Source organism: Gavia stellata, chromosome 29, assembly GCF_030936135.1.
Source record: "Gavia stellata isolate bGavSte3 chromosome 29, bGavSte3.hap2, whole genome shotgun sequence".
Lineage (NCBI taxonomy): Eukaryota > Metazoa > Chordata > Aves > Gaviiformes > Gaviidae > Gavia > Gavia stellata.
In genome coordinates, this window is record NC_082622.1 from 4114674 (window position 1) to 4129032 (window position 14359).

The 14359-nt window shown below is 49.4% G+C and overlaps 1 protein-coding gene across 1 annotated transcript in view; it reads left to right on the plus strand.

Annotated features, from left to right (window-relative positions):
* The first annotated feature begins 1313 nt into the window (after positions 1 to 1313).
* The window catches only part of MAN1C1 (mannosidase alpha class 1C member 1), a 68303-nt gene continuing 55257 nt past the window's right edge, over positions 1314 to 14359 (plus strand). Inside the window, exon 1 of the mRNA XM_059830630.1 lies at positions 1314 to 1886. Coding sequence (XP_059686613.1) covers positions 1314 to 1886 — 573 coding nt within the window. The remainder of the gene's footprint in view (positions 1887 to 14359) is intronic.

Consider the following 14359-nt stretch of genomic DNA (forward strand, 5'->3'; position numbering starts at 1 on the left):
GAACGGGCACTTGTGAGCGCTGACAGCAGCGAGAGGTTCTCGCTTTTGAGATGCGCAGGTAGGACTGAGAAGATTTTGCTCACTGTAGGACCCAGAGTGGCTTGGATTTGTCAGAGGGGTGAGTAAACAGGGCTGGGGGTAGGAGAGCGTTTGCCAAGCGGGTTTGACGGCGTGCTTGGGGTGCAGCGCCCGTAGGAGGAAGGGTGATGTGGGGCTTGTAGGTAGGTCTTTAAAACGTGCCCTGCTTTTTGAAAGTGGTCCTGCTTGCTTTCGTGGTCTGAAAGTTGAGCTCTGTCTCTTCCAGCGCACATAAGGAGGGAATTGATGGGGGGGATGAATAACGCTAACAGCGAGGCAGAGATTTGGGAGAAAGGGGGAATTCGCCGGGATCCATTTAGCAAAAGCAGAATCCGTAGATTTTTTTTTTTTTCCCCTCGAGAAACTCAGCCCGAGCCGAGCTTTCCGCATGGCTTGTTTGCAGCCCCATCGTCTCCACAGCTCTGCGGGCGAAGGCAGCTCCTGGCAGCCTGGTGAGGAGCCGAGCAGCCTCGTCCCTCTCCGTCTTCTCTCTGTGCCTGGGCACCCTGCCCCTCCCGGGCTTTTCCTCGCCCCTGGTCTGGGCGCGGATCCTCCTCTTGGCCCCGGGGCTGCCCCGCCAGAAGAGCCCGGCAGCCCGGAGCTGTAGGGGATGGTGCGGAGCTGGGAGCTGCTCGCAGACTAGAGAGTTGATGGCAAGTCCGGAGAGAGCGAAAACGAACTAGTGTGGCTGGAGGGTGGGGGGAACGGCTGGGGAGGCGGCAGACCCTCCGGGACAAAGGCTTATAACGCCGGCTGCATCCTTCTTGGTGTTGACTGAACGCGCTCTTATCTCCCCCCCTCGCAGAAATGCTGCAGCATGAACCCACCGCCTAGAGAGAAGGGATCGCAGCTCCTCGGCAGCGCTCCCTGAGCCAGCCCGACAGCGGCCGTCCGGCGGGGAGCCTGCACGGGGGACTGACGCCGTTTGCAGCCCAGCCTCGCCGCTCCGCCGCCCGGCTCCGGCGGGATGCGCTCGCCGCCGCCTTCATGCCGGAAGGGGGGACTCTGAATCGCCGCTCTGCGAGCCTCTCGGGCAAGGACCGCGGGCAGCGGCGGGGCCCCGCGGCTTAGCCCGGTCCGCAGCCATCCACGTGTCACCCGCCGGCGGTCCCCGGTGAAGGCGCCCGCTCCCGCCGCTGGTGCGGGGGGGCACCCCTGAGCCTTCCGCCGCAGAAGCCGGCGGCGCCCCCCGGGGTGGCGGCGGAGCCCGCCCGGCGGCCGCGATCCGGTGCCCCATGGTGCTGCTGCGGAAGCTGCCGGGCATGCCGGGCTGGCCGGCGGCGCTGGGGCTGCGGCTGCCGCAGAAGTTCCTGTTCCTGCTCTTCCTCTCGGGCCTGCTCACGCTGTGCTTCGGGGCCCTCTTCCTCCTGCCCGATTCCTCCCGCTTCAAGCGCCTCTTCCTGCCCCGCCGGGCCACCGCCTCCGCCTCCTCCTCCTCCTCCTCTTCTTCCTCCGCCTCCGCCGCCGCCTCCTCCTCCACCCGCGACACCGACCTGCCCCGCAGCCCCCCCGCCGCCGCCGAGCCCCGCCACGCCAGCCCCGCCGCCCCCCGCCGCCTCCGGGAGAAGCTCCGCACCGCCGCCCGCATGGCCGGCCCGCCGGCCCACACCGCGCCGGGCTCCCGGCAGCAGGTGCAGGGCGGCGAGCGGCGAGCCGAGCCCGCCACCGGGGCTCCCCCCGCCCGGGAGACGCGAGCTCCGTTCCGCTTCGACTACGAGCGGTTCCGCCGGAGCCTCCGCCACCCGGTGCGGGGCAGGCGGCCCGGCGAGGACTCCGAGACCCGCGCCCGCAGGATGAAGATTAAAGAGGTGAGGAGCTCCCGCGCCGCCCTCGCCCGCCCTCAGGGCCGTGTCCCCCCCTCAGTCAGCCCTCGCCCGCCCTCAGGGCCGTGTCCCCCCCTCAGTCAGCCCTCGCCCGCCCTCAGGGCCATGTTCCCCCCTCAGTCAGCCCTCGCCCGCCCTCAGGGCCATGTTCCCCCCTCAGTCAGCCCTCTCCCGCCCTCAGGGCCATGTTCCCCCCCCTCAGTCAGCCCTCGCCCTCCCTCAGGGCCGTGTCCCCCCCCCCCTCAGTCAGCCCTCGCCCGCCCTCAGGGCCATGCCCCCCCCCCTCAGTCAGCCCTCTCCCGCCCTCAGGGCCATGTTCCCCCCCCTCAGTCAGCCCTCGCCCGCCCTCAGGGCCATGTCCCCCCCCCTCAGTCAGCCCTCTCCCGCCCTCAGGGCCATGTCCCCCCCCCTCAGTCAGCCCTCGCCCGCCCTCAGGGCCATGTTCCCCCCTCAGTCAGCCCTCGCCCGCCCTCAGGGCCATGTTCCCCCCTCAGTCAGCCCTCGCCCTCCCTCAGGGCCATGTCCCCCCCCCCTCAGTCAGCCCTCACCTCCCCTCAGGGCCATGTTCCCCCCTCAGTCAGCCCTCGCCCTCCCTCAGGGCCATGTCCCCCCCCCTCAGTCAGCCCTCACCTCCCCTCACTCACCCCTCACTTCCCCAGCCTCGCCCCCATTTCCCACACAGGCCCTTCGTGCCCCTTTCCCTTTTTCCCGAGGAAGGTGACAGGAATTGGGGGGGGTCTCTTGCCGCGGGGGGTGTCCTGCAGCATGGCCCGGTGTCTGCGAAGTCTCAGCGGGCGCACATGCCTGTCAGTGTCCGCACACAGCTCCTCTCACCAGAGAGGAGGCGTTAGGGCAGCCTGCTGGGGTGTGACTGGAAATGAAAGAGCTGAAATTAGGCAAAGGGAAATTTCAGCTCAGTTATTAGGAAAAAAACCTTGCATGGCGGGAGGTGTCAGCGGTTGTGCCAGAGGCTCCCTCCCCAGGGTATCGGCGTAAACCTGTCGGCTTTTACGCAAAAGCTGGTAGATGACAAAACTCGCGCCGGTCCGTGGGGATGGACGGCCGGACGAGACGTGCCCTCGACGAAGTCGGGGAGGAGGCGCGAGGCTGGCTGTCCCTGTAAATCGTTTTGTCACTTACTCTGGGCGGAACTGGCTCAGGACTTGTCACCCGCTAACAACGAGCTGAAGGCTGCCCTCGCTTAGACCCCGATGAGCCTGTGTAACCTCATCGGTGGGGTTACAGGGGTGTAACGGAGGGGGGAATTTGGCCTGGTGCCTCCAGTTTGTGCATAAAAGCCTGGCAGCCTCACCAATGTCGCAGAGCACTCTGTGACCTAGTTAACCAGGAGCTATAGATTCTGTGTACTATTCAGTTGTGTTTGTCGTAGCTTTTGCTGTGATGGATAACCAACTTGGAGTGAATTTTGGTCTAGTAAGAGGTGCCAGTAAGTAAAATGCACAGATTTAATCAAGCGGAGTATAAATTTCCTGGGTTTGCTCTCTCATAGAGGTGGAGGCATTCAGCAAAGATGCTGCCCCAGGTTGAACAGAGAAGGAAGTTGAAGAATAACCCACCGGGGGCTTTCATCTGCTGTAACCTGTGTTTTAAAAACAGTTTTTTAAAGCTCCCCTCCTGATATCTCTGTCAGTTATTAAAATAAAGGCTGCACCGCTGGTGAAATTCCAACTTCTCTGCCAGGCAAGCAGACAGAACACACTCAGGGGTGCTGGGTTTCTTTACGATCCCAGGCGTGATTGAGCCATCCTTTCGTTCGCATCTCAGCTGCAGGGTATTCAGAATATTCCGGTACCCGGCCCTCTCCTGTGCCTGGAGTGGCGGAGCGCGTGCTTGAATACACTGCAGGCTCCTGCTTTCAAGGTATGCTAGGGTAGCATGACATACCCATGAATAACCCAGCTTCTACTCTACAAACAAATGAAACTGGCAATCAAATTTATGAAAGCTAGTGGAACTCAGTCCTTTCTTTGTAGTTAATTATTTTTTAAAAATAGGATTATTGCAAGTTGCATGGATCAGTCCCATCTGTTTATAACAGCCATAATCAGTGCCGGGTAGCAGAGTTAGATTTTTCAAGGATGAGGATCCATAAATACTAGTTTTATGCTGACAGCTAATTACTCTTCAAACAGAGCCCTTATTCCTTAAAAGTGCCTGCACTTCTATTTATTCAGAGAGAGGGAAACAAATCTGGTGCTGATATACGAGACTGAATGTGCAAAACAAGGGGTGGTGGTGCAGCTTGTGGAAGAGAGAAGGTGTGTCCTCCTTTTGCGAATCAAAAAAGCAGGAGAAAAACAAACCAAGAGAGGTTGGAAGACAAATGCTGTATAAAAAGAAACAGATGGGTAAAAAAAAAAAACAATTGCAAGGAAGAAATAAGTCAAGTCACGATACAGCATTCGGGTTAGCAGATACTCACATGATGTGAGAGACGCCAGCGGGCGCAGGTAGCAGGTTTGCTGGACGTTTTAAAGTGTTGTGTGCAGTAGCAGCAAGTAGCTTTTCTCTCCTTCTTCCAGAGCTTTAAGCCTTGTAATTTGCTAAAATATGTTCCAAACTGCCCTGGTAATTAAAGTTTTGTTAGGTTTTTTTTTTCCCCTTCTTTAGGCCGTTCTTACAGGTCAGCACCGGTATAACAGGGAGGATGGATATGGATAGGATTTGTTGGTATTTTGTTTCCCCCATCTGTCTGCCAGAGCCTAGATGAAAGCCAGGAGAAAGAACTGGTGCGTGATCAAAGACTAGGGCTGATGCCCAGCCTAGAGACTTGGAACTTCCTATTTTCTCATAGGACCCTTCAATCTGAGCAGGAGTCTGAGCAGGCATCTGCTCTTTCCCACCCAACCTCTAAGCTGCTTGATGCTTCAGCCAAAGAAGAGGGTGTGTCATTAGTTTCTCGGCTGTTATGTGTGGAAAGTGTCAAGTAAAGTACTCCTGCTAGACTTCTTCCGCTTAAAAGATAGCGTTGTCCAGAGTGTGAAACCCACCACTGTGGTATCTCCCACTTTACTGCTGTTTGGGAAAGCTCTGAGCAGCGCAAGATGCACCAGAGCTGTTTGCAGATTAAGGAGTCTGGCCAGCGGTATATCTGCCTCGCGCACTTGTGTGCTTTGAACGCTGTGTTTCCTCGTAGTGCAGAAAAGAGAAGAGGGGGATTAGCACGTTGAAATGGCACGTAGAAGTCTGTTAAAAGAAGTGCGTGCTGCAGTGAGCTGAGCTGATGCGCATATGCAGGTATGCTGCTTTGCACTGGTGGGTAACTTAGCAGAGTGCAGACTTTTTAGGTTCGACTTACCTTTTTAAAGAGAAGCCCAGAGTCAATAAGCAGTTGTTTTCCTGAGAAGGAAAAAAAGAGACCACCTGTATTGCACAGACTGCTTACTGCAAAAGGTCATCGGTCACCTGGAGAATTGCCTAGGATATACTGCTGTGTGTTACTGTGGGCAGCTGAGTACTGTGGGCACTCTGACCTTTTGAAGAGAACTGCAATAAAACCAAGTAACAATCTCCCTATGCTACAGGTTGGGAAATTTAAAAGGGCCTGGGATTATTCATCTCTTAAACTGACCTCTGAAAAACGTATTAGTTCTGTAATTGATCAGTCATGCATGGCTTCAGGGAATAGCTAATTTTTTTACATGTGCCAAATACTAATCACTGGTGTTTTTTAAAAAAAAAAAAAAGAAGTGATTGTAGTCGGAAAGTGACTGCAGAAATGCCACAGTGGGATTCCATATTTATTCACTCTCAACAATTTCCAGATCAAATTGGCTCAGTGAAAAGTCAAAATGATTTCCCCTCCGACTGCCGCTACTGCAAACTCAGCCTCAGATCTGGGAAAATCAGACCGTGTGGTTTCTGCCTTTTGCATCATAACCAGTAATAAAGATTTTGCTGTTGGAGCTGAGCTGACAGTTTTGCTGATGATGGATGAAGCAAAACAGACTGCTTCTTGCTGTGCTGTTGCTATGTTGGCTTCATGGGTCTCATAGGTAGGGAAGCAGTGGGGAGAGAGAACAGCATTTCTCTAAAGTATTTTTATACTGACTCTACTAATGCCGTCTAGTGCCTAAGGACAACCACTGTAACCAGCTAGACCAGAAAGTGTCCATCAATGGAATTAAACTAGCTAGCTTACCTCCAGTAATGAGAGGTGAGGAAAAATGTGAACAGTGAAAGATTTACTGTTTTTTCTTTTCCTCTTTGGGTACAAAAGGCAAAGTTTCCTTGCCTGATGTTTTAGAATACCTAATACCTTAACCTGACAGTGTCCTTTGTCCCTTTCAAATAAGGGAATTTGTCAAATTCAGGCAGGTTTTTAGTCCTCTGCTGGGATTGTACCCTTGGGTTTGACACATGCATTCATTTCCTCCGGATTAGTAAGACTGAAGCCTATTTATTTTACAGTGCAGTTCTCTTCATCCTGGCTTTTCTTCCTGTCTCCACCTTCATTTGCCTCACCTTGCTGTCTGCTGTCCTCTTTTAACACAGCTCTAAAGATGTATTTGCTTTTGAAAATCAGACCCCAGGGGGAAGAAGGCCATCAGAGCCCATGTACACAATTATCCTGCATCACTCTGCGGATTAGCAGGCAACTATTAAGGTAGATCAGTCTTTTAAACACAAATATCTTGACAGTTTATCACTAAAAGATAATTGGCAAGAAACAGGAATGCTATCAGGAGCTCAACTTCTGTCGAAAGTTACTTGGTGTCGGTTGCTGAGTTCCCTTTGTGTGATTTTGACAGTCCTCACTGGTGATCCCTTCCGTGAAGAAAAAGCGGGTGTTGTTGGGGCAGAGCTGGGGAAGTGCTGCTTGTTCTCCTTCTAAATTTGTGCCTCAGCCCTGGCCCCTGGTGGGAGCAGTGTCTGGTCAGACCCTCGTTCCATCTTGCACACCTTCGTGGAGGCAAACTGTGGGTGTTCTCGGGGGATTTTACATGGGTGCATAAGCACCGGGAACTGGATTGTGATCACCAATTTATTGAAAGCAGGGCTGAAACCAGTTCTCGATTTGAGTTACAGTTGGCCTGTTCGTACAATGTCGTGAATCGCATTATCGGTCGTCCTGAGCCATCTCATTTCTGAAGCCAGCAGTAAAAAAGGTTTTAGACGTCTCCCTTTCCCTACACTGTGCAACTTCTATTCTTCCATTTGGAGAAAATGCCTTTTCTTTCTGTAATCGGGGGATGAACAGTACTACAAGCAAATAACGTAATCCGTCAGCAGCTTCAGTATGTGAGTTGCACCATGCACAGTTCTGGATGGAAGTGCATCTCCCCATGCACATCTTTCTCAGAGACCCGTGGAAAATGTCTAATCCTTTGTGCTGGTCAGATATAAATCCAGTGAATTCCAACAGACTTACTTTGGATGCTGGGGGTAATGAAAACTGTTCTCAGTAAAATACTTATTAAAATGAACTAGAATGATGATCGATCAGTCAGGTATATACCAGTCAGGTATACCACCATCAGATCATAAATCTTTCTCTGGGGTAGAAATACTGTTGCAGTGAGAGTATTTCTCTCTAGTTCGAAGCACTGACTGGCTCCAGGCTTGCTGGAATTTTCCTTTGCTCTATGCTCCTTCTCATGCATTTATTTACGGAACCTGTGAAAAGGATACTATACTGTAAATCCCACAAATGGTGCACACAGTGTATTTTTGCTTCACTAGCCTCCGGTGGATTCATGCAAACAAAATTTAACCTGTCTCAGCCTCTTTTGGCTGTAGGGTATACCGTTAATTGACTAAAAATATATTTGTTCTGTTGGCATAATGCATGAGTATAGAAAATACTTCACATGCTGTGATCCGTGTTACAGTGTTGCTTGCCTTAGAGATGCCAGTGATACCTTAGTGCACACCATTACTGATATTACTCGAGCTGAGGGCATTTTGGAATTTGGGAGCAGTGTGCAATTTGAAGACGTTTGTTCTTATCTACAAAATCTAGCACTGAAAGCACTTGTTCCACAACAACTAAATTTGGTGCGAGACTAGTTTATAAACTGCCACTTAAAGACAATGCACTATTAGCACAACAGCAGAATTGTTGGAGTCTGTACCTCTCCAGGCAGATTACAGATAATGACTGATTGCAAGTGCTGGACTTGGTGAAATGAGTTTCCAGGACACACACAAGCGTGTTGTGCAGAAGGACCTACACCATGCTGAATTACTTCGGTAAGTACACATAAGCCCTTTGAAAGGTCTCAAATATAAAGACAAGGGGTTTAGGGCAGCAGGGCTGGAGCCTGGCTACGGCCTGTCAGTAACATCCTGCCGTAACCGCATACCCTTGGGGAGCAGGACCGAATGTGGCCGTGGTCTAAGCGGGGCGTCGCATAGCTGGGGGGGGCTGCACTGGGTGGGGTGGCCTACTGTGCCTCACTACGTGCTACCAGTGGTGGGCCAAGCTCCTGTCACCCCCCCATTCTGCCATCAAGCTGGGGACTGTGCGTATGCAGTTGTGCAAAGATTTACTAAAAAGCAGTCACCTGGGTTAAGATTCCATCTTTCCAGCCAAAATATTTATAGACTCCTGATTAACTTTTTAATCAATGATTAAATCTGCCCCTTAATGGGAGAAAGATTTTTGTGTCTAGTGTTCTTTCCTTTGGATCTGTATGCAGGGCTTTACCAGATGATGTTAATCAATCGTGTTTGTTTTACTCTATTAGTCTATTATTGTTTAGATTATTTATGATTTTGTTTTGATGTTTTTCAATATGTTTTTCAATATTTAAAACAATTCAGGTTTTAGATGGGAGACTGAGGGGGGAAAGGAGACTCCATCTTAGATCAGTCTGTCATTTAGTTCTGAATATAAAAGTGACATGAAGCTGTCAAAAGCAGAAAGCAGGAAAGAGTATTCACTTCATTGGTGGGAAGAGGAAATCTTGTGCTTGGAGCATTTTAATTTTTGTACTTGGGAAAGAGACTAAATTTACATTCCCCAAAAAAGTGCTTTTCACTGAACGCCGTGAATGGATTTAGCATGAGGAGCGAACACACTCCCATGATTGCTGTCTTTACTGCGAATCCCCTTGGCGCTTCGGTTCATCATATGACACAATATTTTGGATGGGCTCCAGAGAAGCTGTCATGGACAGTGGTGTCAGTGATCCGTGCATAATGCGAGTGTATTGTGCATGATGGACCCAAACCATTGTAGGAAAGAGAGCACAGTGGGAACGCTGAAGGACTGGATAATAAACATCCTCTATTTATGGGACGGGGATGTTACTCATTTGTACTCTTACTAAAGGGGGCAGAGCATCTACTGTTAATTAGAACAGGACACTTGGTCCTGGGTTCTGTTCCTGACGGCAGATTCATCATGTCATTGGATGGATCCAGTATGCACCTCTGTAAAATGGGCATAATTTTTTTTTTTATCCCTAATCCAGCAAGCTAATATGAGACAAAACTGTTTCCTCTTGGGCACTTCAGCGTTCCCTGGGAGGAGACTGGAGTGTGAGTAATGGCTAGAGGTTGTGCTAAACCGAAGTGACTTTAGTGCTTCCCTTTTGCATCCGCTTATCTTGACAGCGGAGATGCAGAGTCCCTTGTGTGTCTATCTGCTGCGTACTAGAATCAAAGGAGAGACCTCGGCGGTGTTTAAAAAGGGAAAGTGTGCTCTTAATGCTTCCTTCTTCCCTTAGCAGAAAGGTAATGGAGCCTGGCTTTCTAGGAATAGGAGTCCTGTGTGCTGAAACCCCTTCATGTCCCTAGAACCCCTCATGCAGTTTGTGACTTTCATCATCCCTCTGTTTGTGGTTCCTTCTGTGTCACCCACCCCTGTCTGGCGGTGCCTGTTGCTTGTCCCAGTGTCCCCCCTCGTCTGTCTCCCCCAGAGGCAATGATCCAGCTCCAGGTGCTTGGTACCCATAGCTGCCCGCTGCTCAGCGGGCTGTGGCTGAACAGAGCAGGAGCTTGTTCTGGTCTCCTGCCTTTAGTGGGGCATTCTGTGGGTCTCTCCTCCAGTCTGCTGGGAGTTTGCACTGGACATCAATTTCTTTGTGACCTTTACCCTCTGTCAAACCCGATTGAAGTTTTCCAGCTCAGAAGTTACCAGGGAGGATGGGCAGATGACAGCTGAGCAGAAAACAGTTCTCGGGCTTATTTGAGCTAATTGTTCTGATGGCTGTGATTGAGGGGGAGCCAGGAACTCATTAGTTCTAATCTGGCCTCCAACACTTTTCTTGCATGGCCACAGAGCTGCTGTTATATTTCTCTCTCTCTTAGTTTATTAGTGGGTAGAACGATATCCTGAGAGTAAGGCTGCAAAGAATAATAAATGCAAGAGATTTAGAAATTCTACAGCATCTCATCGTGCCAACAGCACTTGCACAGGATGATGATAAACAGTGAAGCTATATGTTCAGTGCATCCTAGAGAATGTCTCTTCTCTAAGAGCTGGTACTTGCTTCAGAGGAAGTCAGTGACAGAACTCCCACTGATTTATGGAGCAAGATGGCTGTGAAGACTGTCTGTACTGAGAATTGGAACCATGTTAGTAACGTCCAAGCAAACCGTGTTTAAAACAGGGTTCTTGCTCTAATTGTGTTAACATGATTTCCCCGGGCAGTAAAGAAAGTGCATAACCATGTACTTTGCAAAGTAACAAAAGATAATTATCATGTAATCACATTTCATCCATCCTGAAACCCTCCTGCTGTCTGGGTTAGCCAGCCCAGCTCACAAGTAAAATGCTTCCAGTGGAAATGTGGATGTTTCTGGCTTTTCTTCTGTCTGAGCTTCTATTTTCCTCTGGAGTTATCTAGGAAGGACACATATTAATGTTGGTAGTTCAGCATTGTGCTAGATGAACCCAAACAAATCTTTGGCTGATTTCTGGTGCTGTTTTGGCTTTTTTGAAGGCCTTCCTCCAATACTGATACTGTGTTAGGATTCCTCAGGCCTGAAACATGATAGTTGTGTTTGATTATCTTATCCATCAGACATTTGTTCTGTGTGTTAGCGAGCACTCCAACAACCAGAACATTGTCGCTGCTGGGTGTGGATCTGCCCACTCTCATCAGTGGCTGCACAGCAGAATAATTCAAAAGACTGATTTCTGAAAGGCAACTCCTTGACTGGTGTAGGATAAAGCAGTAGACAGCTGTCATCTCTTCCGGTTCCTTCGTTTCTGGATTTCAAAGACTTAAATAAAATTTTCAGTTGAATATTAGGGTGAAATTTGGTAAGTGGAACAGAGCCGCACCTCAAATCCTGTGTTCAGTGTTGGGCCCCTCACTACAAGAAGGACATTGAGGTGCTGGAGCGTGTCCAGAGAAGGGCGATGAAGCTCGTAAGGGGTCTGGAGCACAAGTCTGATGAGGAGCGGCTGAGGGAACTGGGGTTGTTTAGTCTGGAGAAGAGGAGGCTGAGGGGAGACCTTATCACTCTTTACAACTACCTGAAAGGGGGTTGTGGTGAGGTGGATGTTGGTCTCTTCTCCCAGGTGACAAGTGACAGGACAAGAGGAAAGGGCCTCAAGTTGCTCCAGGGGAGGTTTAGGCTGGATATTAGGAAAAATTTCTTTCCTGAGAGAGTGGTGAAGCATTGGAAGAGGCTGCCCAGGGAAGTGGTGGAGTCACCATCACTGGAGGTGTTAAAGGAACGTGTGGACGTGGCACTGCGGGACATGGTGTAGTTGGCATGGTGGGGTTGGGTTAATGGTTGGACTTGATGATCTTACAGGTCTTTGCCAACCTTAATGATTCTGTGATTCTGAGTGGAAGCTTGTTGCTTAGGTCTTGAAAGGAAGCACGGCCAGAGCAGTACTGTGGGAGCCACTTCTACACTGGCAGGGACATGGAGTCTGTGACCTAGGAGGTGCCTTCTGTCTCTTAATTTTGATGGATCTTTATGGTTCTTTTCTTTAGTTTATTACTCGGATCCCCTAACTTGCCATTTCTTGCTTTATTCTTTCAGCAGTTCATTAATCATTGTCGTATGATGACTGTCTAGTGCAGTGCTGGAATGATGCCAGGGCCAAACCCTGGTCCCTCTCGTGATGGGAGGTCAGGCTAAATGAAAGCGAATCCCCTTCATCCTGCCAGCTGAATTCTAACGTTGTTCTAACATCCACTCCACCAACTTCATTTTTTTTAAAGATCCAGTATTTGCAACCTGATTTGTATGATTTATTGTTGACTGAGGGACTCTTGGAAGAGTTTATCAGCCTCTGGCTAATAAATTTGCTACTGTGGTCCAAGAATTTCTTATAACACTTTCATAAGGTGACAACTCTGACATGAGGCTCTAGGAAGGCTGTGAGCAAGTTTCTTGTGTCTGTTATTAGCTATTACCTTTGATAAATTATTGGACTAATCTCTGCTGACTACATAATGCTTGAGACTTGCTCTGTTCCTCTCTTCAGAAGTTCAAATCACAACTCCTGAAAGGGAAGAGGAGGGAGAGGACAGCAATGCTCCAATCTGTCCCTCCGAGCAAGGACTACAAAGACAGATGGGCAGCAGGTGAACCAGCAAGAAATCATTAAACTAAACTCATCCTCCCAGATCTCTCCTGTTAAGCCATCCAAGTCTTGAGATAAAGCACGAGGTGTGCTGGCAGTTCTCGACTTCCCTCTTTTCTTCTGCTCCTGTATTTGGACGAAGACAATTTCCAAACATGTTTCTTCTGCTCCCTAAGTCCATTCTCACTGTGCAAAACAGGAGCAATGCAAGGTAACTCTTGGCCTGTATTTACTTTTTTTTCTTTCTTTTTCTTTCTTTCTTTCTTTCTTCCCTTCAGTTATCCCATCTGCTTATGACTGCATTTTGGGCCCTTGAGCCATCCATGTGTCAAAAACAATTCACGCTTTGCCGGTGCTGGGAGGAAAGAAGCAGAGCAGATGTGTGGTCCTGAAATGGAAAGAGTGAGACGTGTATATTCAGCTGCTGAGTGAACCTGTGACCATGCTAAGTTTTTCTTCCAATGTGAAGGGACTCCTTTCGTATCTTACAGTGTGGGTCGTATTCAGAGCTGTGATTCCCTTTTCCATATTTAAGGGTCTAACGGAGGCCTGTTCAATCTGTTTAAGTTGTCATTAGCCAAGATTGTACCTCGAGCCATGATGGGAATCAGTTCAGTTTTTCCACCTGGCTCCCTACATTGACTTAGCAGCTCTCTCCGAGTCACTCATGTTCCAAAGCATCTTGCTGTGTCCCAGGCTGAGAAATCCCTTCTTCCCAAAAGAGGATGTGGCTGATTCTGAGGTGGTCTTCACTTTATATATCTGAAAATGCTTTGGAAATGTTTCTTTGGCTGAACTAGAGCTCTTCAGCTGTCCAACTTGGGCTGCTGGATTCAGAGCCTTACACAGAACCCCGGCCTTCTGGTGCATCGTAATTTCCATAACCATGCTTCATGGTGACTGTCAGGATATTTCTGCTCTGGGCGAGGAAGGCTTTATTTACTTGCCTCAGGACGGCTCCGTGGCAGATTTACGCACAGAGACTCTGATCCCTGTTTAGTCTTCCACTTTCATACCCGCAGAGTATTCCTGCCATGGTCCCACATCCAAGGCTCAGTACTACAAAGCCTCATATCTTCTCTGTTTTGTTTCTTTTCATAACCGATCTGTTTGACGTCTGTCCCACAGGCTTTCAAACAGGTAGGCCTAATAGGTTCTAGAGACATTTTTTGCTTTTCCTTTTATTATTTTCCTTGAAAAAGAAAATAAAAATGTCCCCACACTTTTTTTTTTTCTTTTCTTTCCTTGCCCATTTTTGGTTAGTTATTGCTACAGCTTCTTTCAGAGCATCCCCTTGGGCTCCGGCTCTCCAGAAATGAGAATCCTGTGCAGATGGTATCTTTAGGGAAAGAGAAAATGACTTACCTTGTCATAATGCAGGTCTGGAAAAACAATCTTGCTCAGTGTTTGTGTTTCCATCCACCTTCCCTTATAGCATGGGGGTATTATGGTGAGGAGCTGATGGATTCTGGTCTGGGTGTTTAACTGGTCGTTGTACATCATTCACTTGGAATGTTGGTCACTTTTAAGGAGAATTTGTAGTCTGTGTGTAATTAGGGATTTATGAAGACCGTGTGCTGTACATGTTTGAAGGGACATAGTTGAAATGTAAGAGCCTTCAAGGCAGCCTATGGGTACATCGCAGTGCCCAAAATCTTAAGAGCGAGGGGAATTTCCTGCATGATTTATGCTGCAGGCACAAAACTCGGGAGGGGGACTCTGAGGTGACATTTGAAGAAGCACAGTTACTAGGTAAGTATTTTTTTCCACTTTCTTTCCTCAAAGCATGCTGGAATGAAAGAGTAGTCACTAAGTAAAGCCATTACTACCAGACTATCCAACCTAGAGTTAAAAGGACTTGAAAAATCCAAATAATAGTGTCACACAAAGTGTATCGCTTGCTTTCTGGGTCTGCCTGCCGTCCTTTGTGCATGCAACCCCT